General features: G+C 43.5%; 1 protein-coding gene across 2 annotated transcripts; it reads right to left on the reverse strand.

Moving 5' to 3' along the window:
• Positions 1-1,015: 1,015 nt before the first annotated feature.
• On the reverse strand, positions 1,016-10,264 carry mmp23bb (matrix metallopeptidase 23bb). Of its 2 annotated transcripts, XM_061719990.1 has the most exons (8): positions 10,173-10,264; positions 7,797-7,930; positions 7,289-7,456; positions 6,746-6,910; positions 4,343-4,453; positions 3,784-3,901; positions 3,631-3,699; positions 1,016-1,239 (listed from the first exon to the last, which is right to left on the reverse strand). In XM_061719990.1, the coding sequence occupies exons 1-8, from the start codon at positions 10,232-10,234 to the stop codon at positions 1,050-1,052; spliced, it is 1,017 nt and encodes a 338-aa protein (XP_061575974.1). In that variant the 5' UTR covers positions 10,235-10,264; the 3' UTR covers positions 1,016-1,049. The 2 variants fall into 2 exon arrangements, with proteins under 2 accessions (XP_061575974.1, XP_061575973.1); XM_061719989.1 differs by having other exon boundaries at positions 3,631-3,901.
• Between the last annotated feature and the right edge of the window lie 4,380 nt (positions 10,265-14,644).

Here is a 14,644-nt window from a genome sequence, read left to right on the forward strand (position 1 = left end):
CAGATGTTTCTGTCTCTCCAGATGTTTCTGTCCCAGATGTTTCTGTCTCTCCCAGATGTTTCTCTCCCAGATGTTTCTGTCCCAGATGTTTCTGTCTCTCCCAGATGTTTCTCTCCCAGATGTTTCTGTCCCAGATGTTTCTGTCTCTCCCAGATGTTTCTCTCCAGATGTTTCTGTCTCTCCAGATGTTTCTGTCTCTCCCAGATGTTTCTGTCCAGATGTTTCTGTCTCTCCCAGATGTTTCTGTCTCTCCCAGATGTTTCTGTCCAGATGTTTCTGTCTCTCCAGATGTTTCTGTCTCTCCCAGATGTTTCTGTCTCTCCCAGATGTTTCTGTCCAGATGTTTCTGTCTCTCCCAGATGTTTCTCTCCCAGATGTTTCTGTCCCAGATGTTTCTGTCTCTCCCAGATGTTTCTCTCCCAGATGTTTCTGTCCCAGATGTTTCTGTCTCTCCCAGATGTTTCTCTCCAGATGTTTCTGTCTCTCCAGATGTTTCTGTCTCTCCCAGATGTTTCTGTCCCAGATGTTTCTGTCTCTCCCAGATGTTTCTGTCCCAGATGTTTCTGTCCCAGATGTTTCTCTCTGTCCAGATGTTTCTGTCTCTCCCAGATGTTTCTCTCCCAGATGTTTCTGTCCCAGATGTTTCTGTCTCTCCCAGATGTTTCTCTCCCAGATGTTTCTGTCCCAGATGTTTCTGTCTCTCCCAGATGTTTCTCTCCAGATGTTTCTGTCTCTCCAGATGTTTCTGTCTCTCCCAGATGTTTCTGTCCAGATGTTTCTGTCTCTCCCAGATGTTTCTGTCTCTCCCAGATGTTTCTGTCTCTCCCAGATGTTTCTGTCCAGATGTTTCTGTCTCTCCCAGATGTTTCTGTCCCAGATGTTTCTGTCCCAGATGTTTCTGTCTCTCCCAGATGTTTCTGTCCCAGATGTTTCTGTCCCAGATGTTTCTCTCTGTCCAGATGTTTCTGTCTCTCCCAGATGTTTCTGTCCCTCCCTCCAGATGTTTCTGTCTCTCCAGATGTTTCTGTCCCTCCCTCCAGATGTTTCTCTCAGCTGTTGGACGGGTCCGGTTTCAGCCGGATGTCCCAGGCGTTGGCCGACACCACGTCGCCGTGGCGACTGACCCGGCAGGTGTAAACGCCCTCGTTGAACTCGTTAGCGACGATGCGAAGATCCCGGTCCTTCATCACGATGTAGCCGGGAACCGAGTTCAGGATCTGCTCTCCGTCCTTGAACCAGCTGGGGATCAATAACCGAGATCAATAACTCTGATCAATAACTGAGGATCAATACCGGAGGATCAATGACTCTGATCAATAACTGAGATCAATAACTGAGATCAATAACTCTGATCAATAACTGAGGATCAATAACTGAGATCAATAACTCTGATCAATAACTCTGATCAATAACTGAGATCAATAACTCTGATCAATAACTGAGATCAATAACTGATCAATAACTGAGGATCAATACCGGAGGATCAATGACTCTGATCAATAACTCTGATCAATAACGGAGGATCAATACCGGAGGATCAATAACTCTGATCAATAACTCTGATCAATAACGGAGGATCAATACCGGAGGATCAATAACTCTGATCAATAACTCTGATCAATAACGGAGGATCAATACCGGAGGATCAATAACTCTGATCAATAACTGAGATCAATAACTCTGATCAATAACTCTGATCAATAACTGAGATCAATAACTCTGATCAATAACTGAGATCAATAACTGAGATCAATAACTCTGATCAATAACGCTCATCAATGACTCTGATCAATAACTGAGATCAATAACTCTGATCAATAGCGGATCAAAAACTGAGATCAATAACTCTGATCAATAACTGAGATCAATAACTCTGATCAATAACTGAGGATCAATAACTGGGGATCAATAACTCTGATCAGTCTCTGAGGATCAATAACTCTGATCAATACCTGAAGATCAATAACTGGGGATCAATAACTCTGATCAGTCTCTGAGGATCAATAACTCCGATCAATACCTGAAGATCAATAACTGAGGATCAATAACTCTGATCAATAACTCTGATCAATAACTGAGGATCAATAACTGATCAATAACTGAGATCAATAACTCTGATCAATAACTCTGATCAATAACTGGGGATCAATAACTGATCAATAACTGAGATCAATAACTCTGATCAATAACTGGGGATCAATAACTCTGATAAATAACTCTGATCAATAACTCTGATCAATAACTGAGGATCAATAATTTTGATCAATAACTGAGATCAATAACTCTGATCAATAACTGAGGATCAATAACTGATCAATAACAGAGATCAATAACTCTGATCAATAACTATGATCAATAACTGAGGATCAATAATTTTGATCAATAACTCTGATCAATAACTGGGGATCAATAACTGAGGATCAATAACTGATCAATAACTGGGGATCAATAACTGATCAATAACTGAGATCAATAACTCTGATCAATAACTGGGGATCAATAACTGAGGATCAATAGCTGGGGATCAATAACTCTGATCAATAACTGGGGATCATTAACTGGGGATCAATAGCTGGGGATCAATAACTCTGATCAATAACTGGGGATCATTAACTGGGGATCAATAACTGGGGATCAATAACTATGATCAATAACTGAGGATCAATAATTTTGATCAATAACTCTGATCAATAACTGAGGATCAATAACTCTGATCAATAACTGGGGATCATTAACTGGGGATCAATAACTGGGGATCAATAACTATGATCAATAACTGAGGATCAATAATTTTGATCAATAACTCTGATCAATAACTGAGGATCAATAACTCTGATCAATAACTGAGATCAATAACTGGGGATCAATAACTGGGGATCAATAACTGGGGATCAATAACTGAGGATCAATAACTGGGGATCAATAACTCTGATCAATAACTGAGGATCAATAACTGGGGATCAATAACTCTGACCAATAACTGAGGATCAATCATTTTGATCAATAACTCTGATCAATAACTGGGGATCAATAACTCTGATCAATAACTGGGGATCAATAACTCTGATCAATAACTGAGGATCAATAACTGAGGATCAATAACTGAGGATCAATAACTCTGATCAATAACTGAAGATCAATAACTGGGGATCAATAACTGGGGATCAATAACTCTGACCAATAACTGGGGATCAATAACTCTGATCAATAACTGGGGATCAATAACTGAGGATCAATAACTCTGATCAATAACTGGGGATCAATAACTGAGGATCAATAACTCTGACCAATAACTGGGGATCAATAACTCTGATCAATAACTGGGGATCAATAACTGAGGATCAATAACTCTGATCAATAACTGGGGATCAATAACTCTGATCAATAACTGGGGATCAATAACTGAGGATCAATAACTCTGATCAATAACTGGGGATCAATAACTCTGATCAATAACTGGGGATCAATAACTCTGATCAATAACTGAGGATCAATAACTGGGGATCAATAACTCTGACCAATAACTATAATGTGTTATATATATTTTTTATTTATATATATTTATTATATTATATTAATATTATATTAATATATATTAATTATTATGATTATAGGGTTATTATTGATCACCTGACGGTGGGCGGGGCCCGGCTGGAAGTGGGCGGGGCCCGCGGGTCGGTGGGCGGGGCCCGGCTGGAAGTGGGCGGGGCCCGCGGGTCGGTGGGCGGGGCCCGGCTGGAAGTGGGCGGGGCCCGCGGGTCGGTGGGCGGGGCCCGCGGGTCGGTGGGCGGGGCCCGCGGGGTCCGGGTCCCGCACCGGAAACCCACCACTCTCCCTCTGGGAACCATCTTCACCTTCAGGTGGGGAGGGGGCGTCGCCGTGGCAACCGTCTCCAGGGGCTCTGAGGGAGGAGGGGGGGAGGTGGGGTTACCATGGTTATTATGGAGACGGAGGGTTAGTAATACAGAGTACTACACAGTATTACAGAGTACTACAGAGTACTTCAGAGTACTACAGAGTACTAAACAGTACTACAGAGTACTACACAGTACTACAAAGTAATACAGAGTACTAAACAGTACTGCACAGAGTACTACAGTGCTACAGTACTACAGAGTACACAGTACTACAGTACTACAGTACAACAGAGTACTACAGTACTACAGTACAACAGAGTACTACAGTAATACAGTACTACACAGTAGTACACAGTACTTAACAGTACTACAGAGTACACAATACTACAGTACTACAGAGTCTTTCAGAGTACTACACAGTACTACAGAGTACACAGTACTACACAGTACTACAGAGTACTACAGAGTACTACAGTACTACTCACCGTAGCAGAAGTCGCAGCGTTGAGGGCAGTTTTTCCTCATGAAGTTCTTCCTGCGATGACAGAATCCGAGCTTGGACCAAGAAACACACACTCTCTTCTTATCCTGACATCCTGGGGACATTAACACACACACTCTCTTCTTATCCTGACATCCTGGGGACATTAATACACACACTCTCTTCTTATCCTGACATCCTGGGGACATTAACACACACACTCTCTTCTTATCCTGACATCCTGGGGACATTAACACACACACACACACACACACACTCTCTTCTTATCCTGACATCCTGGGGACATTAATACACACACTCTCTTCTTATCCTGACATCCTGGGGACATTAACACACACACTCTCTTCTTATCCTGACATCCTGGGGACATTAACACACACACACACACACACACACTCTCTTCTTATCCTGACATCCTGGGGACATTAACACACACACACACACTCTCTTCTTATCCTGACATCCTGGGGACATTAACACACACACACACTCTCTTCTTATCCTGACATCCTGGGGACATTAACACACACACTCTCTTCTTATCCTGACATCCTGGGGACATTAACACACACACTCTCTTCTTATCCTGACATCCTGGGGACATTAATACACACTCTCTTCTTATCCTGACATCCTGGGGACATTAATACACACACTCTCTTCTTATCCTGACATCCTGGGGACATTAAAACACACTCTCTTCTTATCCTGACATCCTGGGGACATTAATACACACACTCTCTTCTTATCCTGACATCCTGGGGACATTAATACACACTCTCTTCTTATCCTGACATCCTGGGGACATTAATACACACTCTCTCTTCTTATCCTGACATCCTGGGGACATTAACACACACACTCTCTTATCCTGACATCCTGGGGACATTAACACACACTCTCTTCTTATCCTGACATCCTGGGGACATTAACACACACACACACACACACACACACACACACACTCTTCTTATCCTGACATCCTGGGGACATTAACACACACACACTCTCTTCTTATCCTGACATCCTGGGGACATTAACACACACACTCTCTTCTTATCCTGACATCCTGGGGACATTAACACACACACTCTCTCTTCTTATCCTGACATCCTGGGGACATTAACACACACACTCTCTTCTTATCCTGACATCCTGGGGACATTAACACACACACTCTCTTCTTATCCTGACATCCTGGGGACATTAACACACACACACACACTCTCTTCTTATCCTGACATCCTGGGGACATTAACACACACACACACACTCTCTTCTTATCCTGACACACCCTGGGCGTGCGTTTTTTTGTGCGTGCGTTTTTTCATGCGAGCGTGCGTTCTTTCGTGCGTTCTTTCTTGCGTTCATTTGTGCGTTCTTTCGTGCGTTCTATCATGCATTCTTCCGTGCGTGCGTTTTTTCGTGCGTTCTTTCGTGCCTTCATTTGTGCGTTTGTTCGTGCGTGCGTTTTTTCGTGCGTGCATGCGTTCTTTCGTGCGTGCTTTCGTGCGTGCGTTTTTCGTGCGTTCTTTCGTGTGTGCGTTCGTTTTTTCGTGCGTTTTTTCATGCGAGCGTGCGTTCTTTCGTGTGTGCGTTTTTTCGTGAGTGTGTGCGTTTTTTCGTGCGTTCTTTCGTGTGTGCGTTCGTTCTTTCGTGTGTGTTTGTTCATGCGAGCGTGCGTTCTTTCGTGTGTGCGTTTTTTCGTGAGTGCGTGCGTTCTTTCATGCGTTCTTTTGTGCGTGCGTTTTTTCGTGCGTTCTTTTGTGCGTGCGTGCGTTCTTTCGTGCGTTCATTTGTGCGTTCTTTCGAGCGTTTGTTCGTGCGTGCGTTTTTCCGTGCGTGCGTGCGTTCTTTCGTGCATTCTTTTGTGCGTGCGTGCGTTTTTTCGTGCGTTTTTTCGGTGCGTTCATTTGTGCGTTCTTTTGAGCATTTGTTCGTGCGTGCGTTTTTCCGTGCGTGCATGCGTTCTTTCGTGCGTTCTTTTGTGCGTGCCTGCGTTTTTTCGTGCGTTCATTTGTGCGTCCTTTCGAGCGTTTTTCCGTGCGTGCATGCGTTCTTTCGTGCGTTCTATCATGCGTTCTTTCGTGCGTGCGTTTTTTGGTGCGTTCTTTCGTGCGTTCATTTGTGCGTTCTTTTGTGCATTCTTTTGTGCGTGCGTGCGTTTTTTCGTGCGTTCTTTCGTGCGTTCATTTGTGCGTTCTTTCGAGCGTTTGTTCGTGCGTGCGTTTTTCCGTGCGTTCTATCATGCGTTCTTTCGTGCGTTCTATCATGCGTTCTTTCGTGCGTTCTATCATGCGTTCTTTCGTGCGTGCGTTCTATCATGCGTTCTTTCGTGTGTGCGTTCTAGGAGGGCTCTAGGAGGTTCTGTGTGGTTCCGACCCACCGTACAGCCGCTGGATCCCCCACACGTCGTCCTGGCCCGGGTCCCTCTGGCCCGTGAAGGTGGCGTTGGGATGCATCAGGGCCCGCGGGTCGCGGGAGTGCCAGAGTCCCAGAGCGTGACCGATCTCGTGGGCCGCAACCTGGACCAGGTCGTTGAGCCAGACCCCTAGAACCAGAACCAGAACCAGGTTAGAACCAGGACCAGGACCAGACAGGTTAGGAAGGAACGGGTCCAGGATGGAAGCTGAAACTTCTCCAGGAACCAAAGGGAAGTCCAGGTTCCTGTTGAGGAAAGTTCTTGCTGGTTCTGAGTTTAAAACCCGTCAGCAACATAGGTGTTACCTCATTGTTGTTACCTAGGTAACATAGGTGTTACCTTATTGTTGTTACCTAGGTAACACAGGTGTTACCTCACAGGTGTTACCTAGGTAACACAGGTGTTACCTCACAGGTGTTACCTAGGTAACATAGGTGTTACCTAGCAGGACCTACCAGGATGTAATACCAGGATGTAGCACCGTAGGTTGGGTCTGCGGTTCGGTACCTTGTTTCCAGCTGAAGCGGGACTTCCCCAGGATCCAGAACTCGTGGTTGTCAAAGTGGATTTCCCCCCGGGGGGGCAGGAAGGCGTGAGCCAGTTCTCCGTTCAGACCGTCGAAGCAGGGATGGAGGGCTGAGAACCAGCAGTCAGAGTGGTTGAAGGTGTAGAAACCTGGATACACACACATATACACTCATTTATCTGTGTGTTGGGATGACGTTACACAGGAAACCAGACAAACCAAACCTGAAAGAATAGACTACTTACACTAGGATTTGTGACGTACTGATTCCAAATACAAGCGTTGGTCCGTTTCCGTTCTACGTCCGTGTGCTTCCAGCCGGCTAGAGAGCTATTAATAGCTAATAACTAATGCTTGTGCTGTTTCACCATGAGCGTACGCAGGAAAGTGTTCAAGACGGTACACTTTCAAAAACAAGAGAAGACCTACTCCGAGCATCGCTGTGTTCCACTTTGTATGTTGGATGGATGGATAGATAGATGAACTTACCGATGGTGATGTCAACGTTGCCGTCGGTTACCTCCCTGAAGCTCAGCGGAGACACGTCGCTCCACTTGGTGAAAGCTACGCTGATGGCCTTCCTGGTGTCGACCCGGTTCAGCGTGGAGGGAAACTGGATTATCCTGGAGGAAGAGGAGGAGGAAGAAGGTTCAGGGTGGAGGGAAACCGGATTATCCTGGAGGAAGAGGAGGAAGAATGGGAGGAGAGGAAGAAGTCCGATACCGACTAGTTCAGGGGTGTCCAACCTGCGGCTCTTGAGAATTTATCTGATGGTGCAGTGAAAGACAGTCACGTAGGTAGTGGAGGACAAATACACCGCGACTACATACGCTCATTATACCACTGAGTGATATAATGAGCGTATACCCCGGCCTGAAGTGATATGTTGCTTTTGTAAAACAGTTACCAATAATGTAAATATCAATCTATTTATGTAGTTTTTAATGAATCAGAAATACATATTATCCAGTAAAAATAGCCCTACTGTGGAAAACAATAGTCCATCTCTCCAGATGTAGCTCCGCATGTCGGAGACAGGAACTCCTCCATCCATCCATCCATCGTTAGCTCCTCCCCGCTAACGTTAGCTCCTCCCCGGAGATCAACGTTTACCGTCAACATGACTCATTAATTGTTAATGAAAATAAAAACTAAACTTTAACACCAGCTACTTTTCGCTACCTGCTGTAACCATCATAAATCTGTACCAGTTGGTTGTTGTCATGGAAACATTGTTGCTTCCCTGACGTGGAATGATCTGCTGTGATGAGGCTTTAGAATAGAAGCCGTGGTATAAGCTCATTATACCACAGTTAACAACCAATCAGATCATTATACCACAGTTAACAACCAATCAGATCATTATACCACAGTTAACAACCAATCAGATCATTATACCACAGTTAACAACCAATCAGATCATTATACCACAGTTAACAACCAATCAGATCATTATACCACAGTTAACAACCAATCAGATCATTATACCACAGTTAACAACCAATCAGATCATTATACCACAGTTAACAACCAATCAGATCATTATACCACAGTTAACAACCAATCAGATCATTATACCACAGTTAACAACCAATCAGATCATTATAGCAGTTAACAACCAATCAGATCATTATACCACAGTTAACAACCAATCAGATCATTATACCACAGTTAACAACCAATCATATCAATCAGCAATCAGAGTGCAGGATTTCACCTTTTTCTGATGGTATTTTTATGTCTCAGAGAGACCAGGGAGTGAGGGATCATGGGTAGTTGATGGAGTGAAGGATCATGGGTAGTTGATGGAGTGAGGGATCATGGGTAGTTGATGTGGCTCTTTGCAGGAACACAGTAACCAATCGTGGCTCTGAGCCACAGTCTCAATCTTTTGAGACCAATTCAATTCTAATATGATTGATTGACAGCTGGCTCAGCCAATGGCTGGCCGTCATCACTTCCTCATCTGTAGCAAAGCTACCAGTGGTTACACCAGTGTACCTGGACTACCAGTGGTTACACTGGTGTACCTGGACTACCAGTGGTTACACTGGTGTACCTGGACTACCAGTGGTTACACTAGTGTACCTGGACTACCAGTGGTTACACTGGTGTACCTGGACTACCAGTGGTTACACTGGTGTACCTGGACTACCAGTGGTTACACTGGTGTACCTGGACTACCAGTGGTTACACTAGTGTACCTGGACTACCAGTGGTTACACTGGTGTACCTGGACTACCAGTGGTTACACTAGTGTACCTGGACTACCAGTGGTTACACTAGTGTACCTGGACTACCAGTGGTTACACTGGTGTACCTGGACTACCAGTGGTTAGCCTCTTCCCCGGTAAACCTGGTCACCTGCTCCACCCGTTAGCATCCACCTGTTAGCCTCTACCCATTAGCTCCACCCGTTAGCATCCACCCATTAGCATCCACCTGTTAGCATCTACCCGTTAGCATCCACCCGTTAGCTCTACCCGTTAGCTCACCTGTAGGTCAGGTTGTAGTACTAGTACTCACCTGTAGGTCAGGTTGTAGTACTAGTACTCACCTGTAGGTCAGGTTGTAGTACTAGTACTCACCTGTAGGTCAGGTTGTGGTACAGGTTGTAGTACTAGTACTCACCTGTAGGTCAGGTTGTGGTACAGGTTGTAGTACTAGTACTCACCTGTAGGTCAGGTTGTAGTACAGGTTGTAGTACTAGTACTCACCTGTAGGTCAGGTTGTAGTACTAGTACTCACCTGTAGGTCAGGTTGTAGTACAGGTTGTAGTACTAGTACTCACCTGTAGGTCAGGTTGTAGTACTAGTACTCACCTGTAGGTCAGGTTGTAGGTCAGGTTGTAGTACTAGTACTCACCTGTAGGTCAGGTTGTGGTGCATCCACTTGTGTCCTAGAGGGTTGACGGCGTAGCGCTTCATTCTGGTCTCCGTTTCTGTGCTGCCGCCAGCCTGGAGGACAGAGGATCAATAACTGATCAGAGGATCAATAACTGATCAGAGGATCAATAACTGATCAGATGATCAATAACTAATCAGAGGATCAATAACTGATCAGAGGATCAATAACTGATCAGAGGATCAATAACTGATCAGAAGATCACTAACTGATGTTTGTAGCCACGGCTGCTACGTTTGTAGCCACAGCTGCTACGTTTGTAGCCACAGCTGCTACGTTTGTAGCCACGGCTGCTACGTTTGTAGCCACAGCTGCTAGGTTTGTAGCCACAGCTGCTACGTTGCTACGTTTGTAGCCACAGCTGCTAGGTTTGTAGCCACAGCTGCTACGTTGCTACGTTTGTAGCCACGGCTGCTACGTTTGTAGCCACGGCTGCTGCGTTTGTAGCCACATGGCGTGGCTGCCATATTGACCAAACGGCCCCTCCGACCACCAAACATTCATACGTTCACACGGGGCAAGGTGGGTAAGGTGTCTTGCCCAAGGACACTACGACAGCAACTGGGACGGAGCGGGATTCCAACCGCCGACCTTCCGATCATTGGACGACCCGCTCTACCACCTGAGCTACTGCCGCCGTGTAAACATTCATACATAAATATAGCTACCTATACCAGCGGTCGGCAACCCAAAATGTTGAAAGAGCCATATTGGACCAAAAACACAAAAAACAAATATGTCTGGAGCCGCAAAAAATAAAGTCTTGTATAAGCCTTAGAATGAAGACAAATGGCGAAAGGCAAAATGTCGAGAAAAAAGTCTAAATGTTGAGGAAGACGTCGAAATGTCAAGAAAAAAGTCAAAATTTCGAGAAAAAAGTCGAAATGTTGAGAAAAAAAGTCGAAATGTCGAGAAAAAAGTCAAAAATTTGAGAAAAAAGTCAAAATGTGAAAAAAATCAAAATTTCAAGAAAAAAGTCGAAATGGCGAGAAAAAAGTCAAAATTTTGATAAAAAAGACGAAATGTGGAGATTAATGTTGAAGTACAATCTCAAGAAAATAGTCAAAATGTCGAGAAAAAACTCAAGATGTTGAGAAAAAAGTCAAAATTTCAATAAAAAAGTCGAAATGTCGAGATTAAAAAGGAAAGGAAAAAGGAAGAAAAAAATAAGAAAAATAGAAAAAAAGAAGAAAAAAAGGAAAAAAAAAAGGTCAAACATTTCTGAAAAAGCTCCAGGAGCCACTAGGGCAGCGCTAAAGAGCAGCGTGCGGCTCTGGAGCCGCGGGTTGCAGACCCCTGACCTATACTATTGTATACTAATTATACACTAGTATATACTTGTGTATAATTAGTATACACTAGTATATAATTAGTATATAATTAGTATACACTAGTGTATAATTAATGCTAGTATATAATTAGTATACACTAGTATACACAAGTATATACTAGTATATAATTAGTATACATAGTGTATAATTAGTATATACTAGTATATACTTGTGTATAATTGATCCTGGAGCTTCACTGAACAGTTGGAACGTTTCCTCACTCGTGGATGTGGCAGCTGATCACACTCAGATGGGAAACACACACACACACACACACACACACACACACACACACACACACACACACACACACACACACACACACACACACACACACACACACACACACACACACACACACACACACACATCTGTCATCCACATGTGAGATCCTCCTCTGATCCTCTTCATCCGTCCAGATCGACCTGGACTCAGGAGGCGGGGCTCTATTTTTACTAGTTAATAGTTAAGTATTTTTACTAGTTAATAGTTAAGTATTTTTACTAGTTAATAATGGACTATTTTTACTAGTTAATAGTTAAGTATTTTTACTAGTTAATAATAGACTATTTTTACTAGTTAATAGTTAAGTAGTTTTACTAGTTAATAATGGACTATTTTTACTAGTTAATAGTTAAGTATTTTTACTAGTTAATAATGGACTATTTTTACTAGTTAATAGATAAGTATTTTTACTAGTGCTGGCCAACGATTAAAATTTGTAATTTTATTTAATCCATGATTTCTGTAATTAACCCTACGATTAATCGCATATTAATTGCAAATTTATTCACACATTTTGTGCTGTTCTAAATTACCTCAAGGTATTTTTTTTTCTCATGTTAACAACATGAGAAAGGGCAAATATGCTGCTTTATGCCAATACAAACATATACATACACATACATACACACACAAACACACACATACACAGTACACACATAGCCACACACACACAGCCACACAAACATACACACACACATACACACACACACACATAGCCACACACACACATACACACACGCACACACATGATCATATACATACACACACATACACACACACACACACACACACACACACACACACACACACACACACATGATCATATACATACACACACATACACACACACACAAACACACACATACACACACATAGCCACACACACACACACACACATACACACACGCATGATCATATACATACACACACATACACACACATACACACACACATGATCATATACATACACACACATACACACACATACACACACGTACACATACACAGCCACACAAACATATACATACACACACATACACACACATAGCCACACACACACATACACACACACACAAACACACACATACACACACATAGCCACACACACACAGCCACACAAACATATACATACACACACATACACACACAAACACACACATACACACACATAGCCACACACACAGCCACACAAACATATACATACACACACATACACACACATAGCCACACCCACACATACACAGCCACACAAACATATACATACACACACATACACACACAAACACACACATAGCCACACAAATACAGCCACTCAGTCATATACATATACACACACACATACACACACATAGCCACACACACACATACACACACATATGATCATACACACTGGCTTGTTCACCTGCATGCTGCTCTGTAGTTTTTGGGGTTAGTTAGTGGTAGCTTAGCTCCGCTGCTCGTGTTTTGGTCGACTCCGTGTCGGTTTTAGGCTTTGTTTGTGGTTTTTGTTGCAGATTTCCAGTGATTGACGTGAGGCCTCCATGTGTTCCTGCTTCCTGGATTGGCAGTAGATGTCACCCCCCCCCCCCCCCCAAAAAAAAGAAAAACTCACTGGGTTTGTATGTGTTATTTATGTATGTGTATGCGTATATATGCATATATATATATGTATATATATTAAATATATTAACAATGCACATATATATGCCTTAGGTTTTTACCAGCATGGTATCAACCATTAATGTGTGTGCAGACAAGGAAAAAAAAAAAGTGCCGTTTGAATTGAGGAGCTGCTTTACCAGATCCCATGGAAGAACCAGTTTTTGACGCGCGTCCTCCTGGCGGGAAACTCTCACCTGTGCTGACGTCACTTCTCCCCACTTTAATCCACTCACCTGCAGCCTGGCGGAGGCTCCGCCCCCTTCCTTCACCATCACCATCATCATCAGCATCAGCATCAGGACCCGGGAGGGCTCCATCATCACCAGAACCAGAACCAGAACCAGAACCAGACCCGGGTCCGGGATCCGAGTCACGTGGGATCAAAGATCCGCTCCGCGCGCGCGCCCGCGGGGCCAGGCGTCTCCAGGCGCGCGGGTTTTTACGCACGAGACTCCGAGACGCCGAAACCGAATCTGAGACCGAGGTTCGGAACCAGAACCAGGACCAGAACCAGAACCGAGGCTGGTTCGGTTCCTCTCACAAAGTTCGGGACGGGGTGTCCGCTCGCTGCTGCAGCGGGGCGGCCCGCAGGGGCGGGTCAGGTGAGACAAGCGGGTCCGTTTACCAACGATTTAACTGTTTCACACCCGGTGTCCTGCCAAAAAGTGATTAGTTTAGTTTAGTTTATTTATTTATTTAGCAATATAAGACAAATTGAACAAAAAATGAAAAAACAATGAAATAACACACTGAAAGGGAAGGAGTCTGCACCTCCTTCTGTCTCTCATTGGTTTAGAGAAATAATGTTATGCATGAATCTGGAGAAGATTAGACATACTATCCGAGGATCAGAGAAGAAATTTTACAGATTGTGGCGCCCCTTCTTGGCATTTTGGAGAAACTCACAACGGTAGTTTTTTATTTATTTATTTTTAATTTAATTAATTTATTTATTTATTTTTATTTACTTTTTTTTAATCTACTTAATTATTTATCTATTTTCTAACTCATTCATTTGTCTGTAACTGTGCTATGCTTGATTCTTATACAGGACTGTCTCAGAAAATTAGAATATTGTGATAAAGTTCTTTATTTTCTGTAATGCAATTAAAAAAACAAACATGTCATACATTCTGGATTCATTACAAATCAACT

This window comes from Cololabis saira, chromosome 4 (genome assembly GCF_033807715.1).
Source record: "Cololabis saira isolate AMF1-May2022 chromosome 4, fColSai1.1, whole genome shotgun sequence".
NCBI lineage: Eukaryota > Metazoa > Chordata > Actinopteri > Beloniformes > Belonidae > Cololabis > Cololabis saira.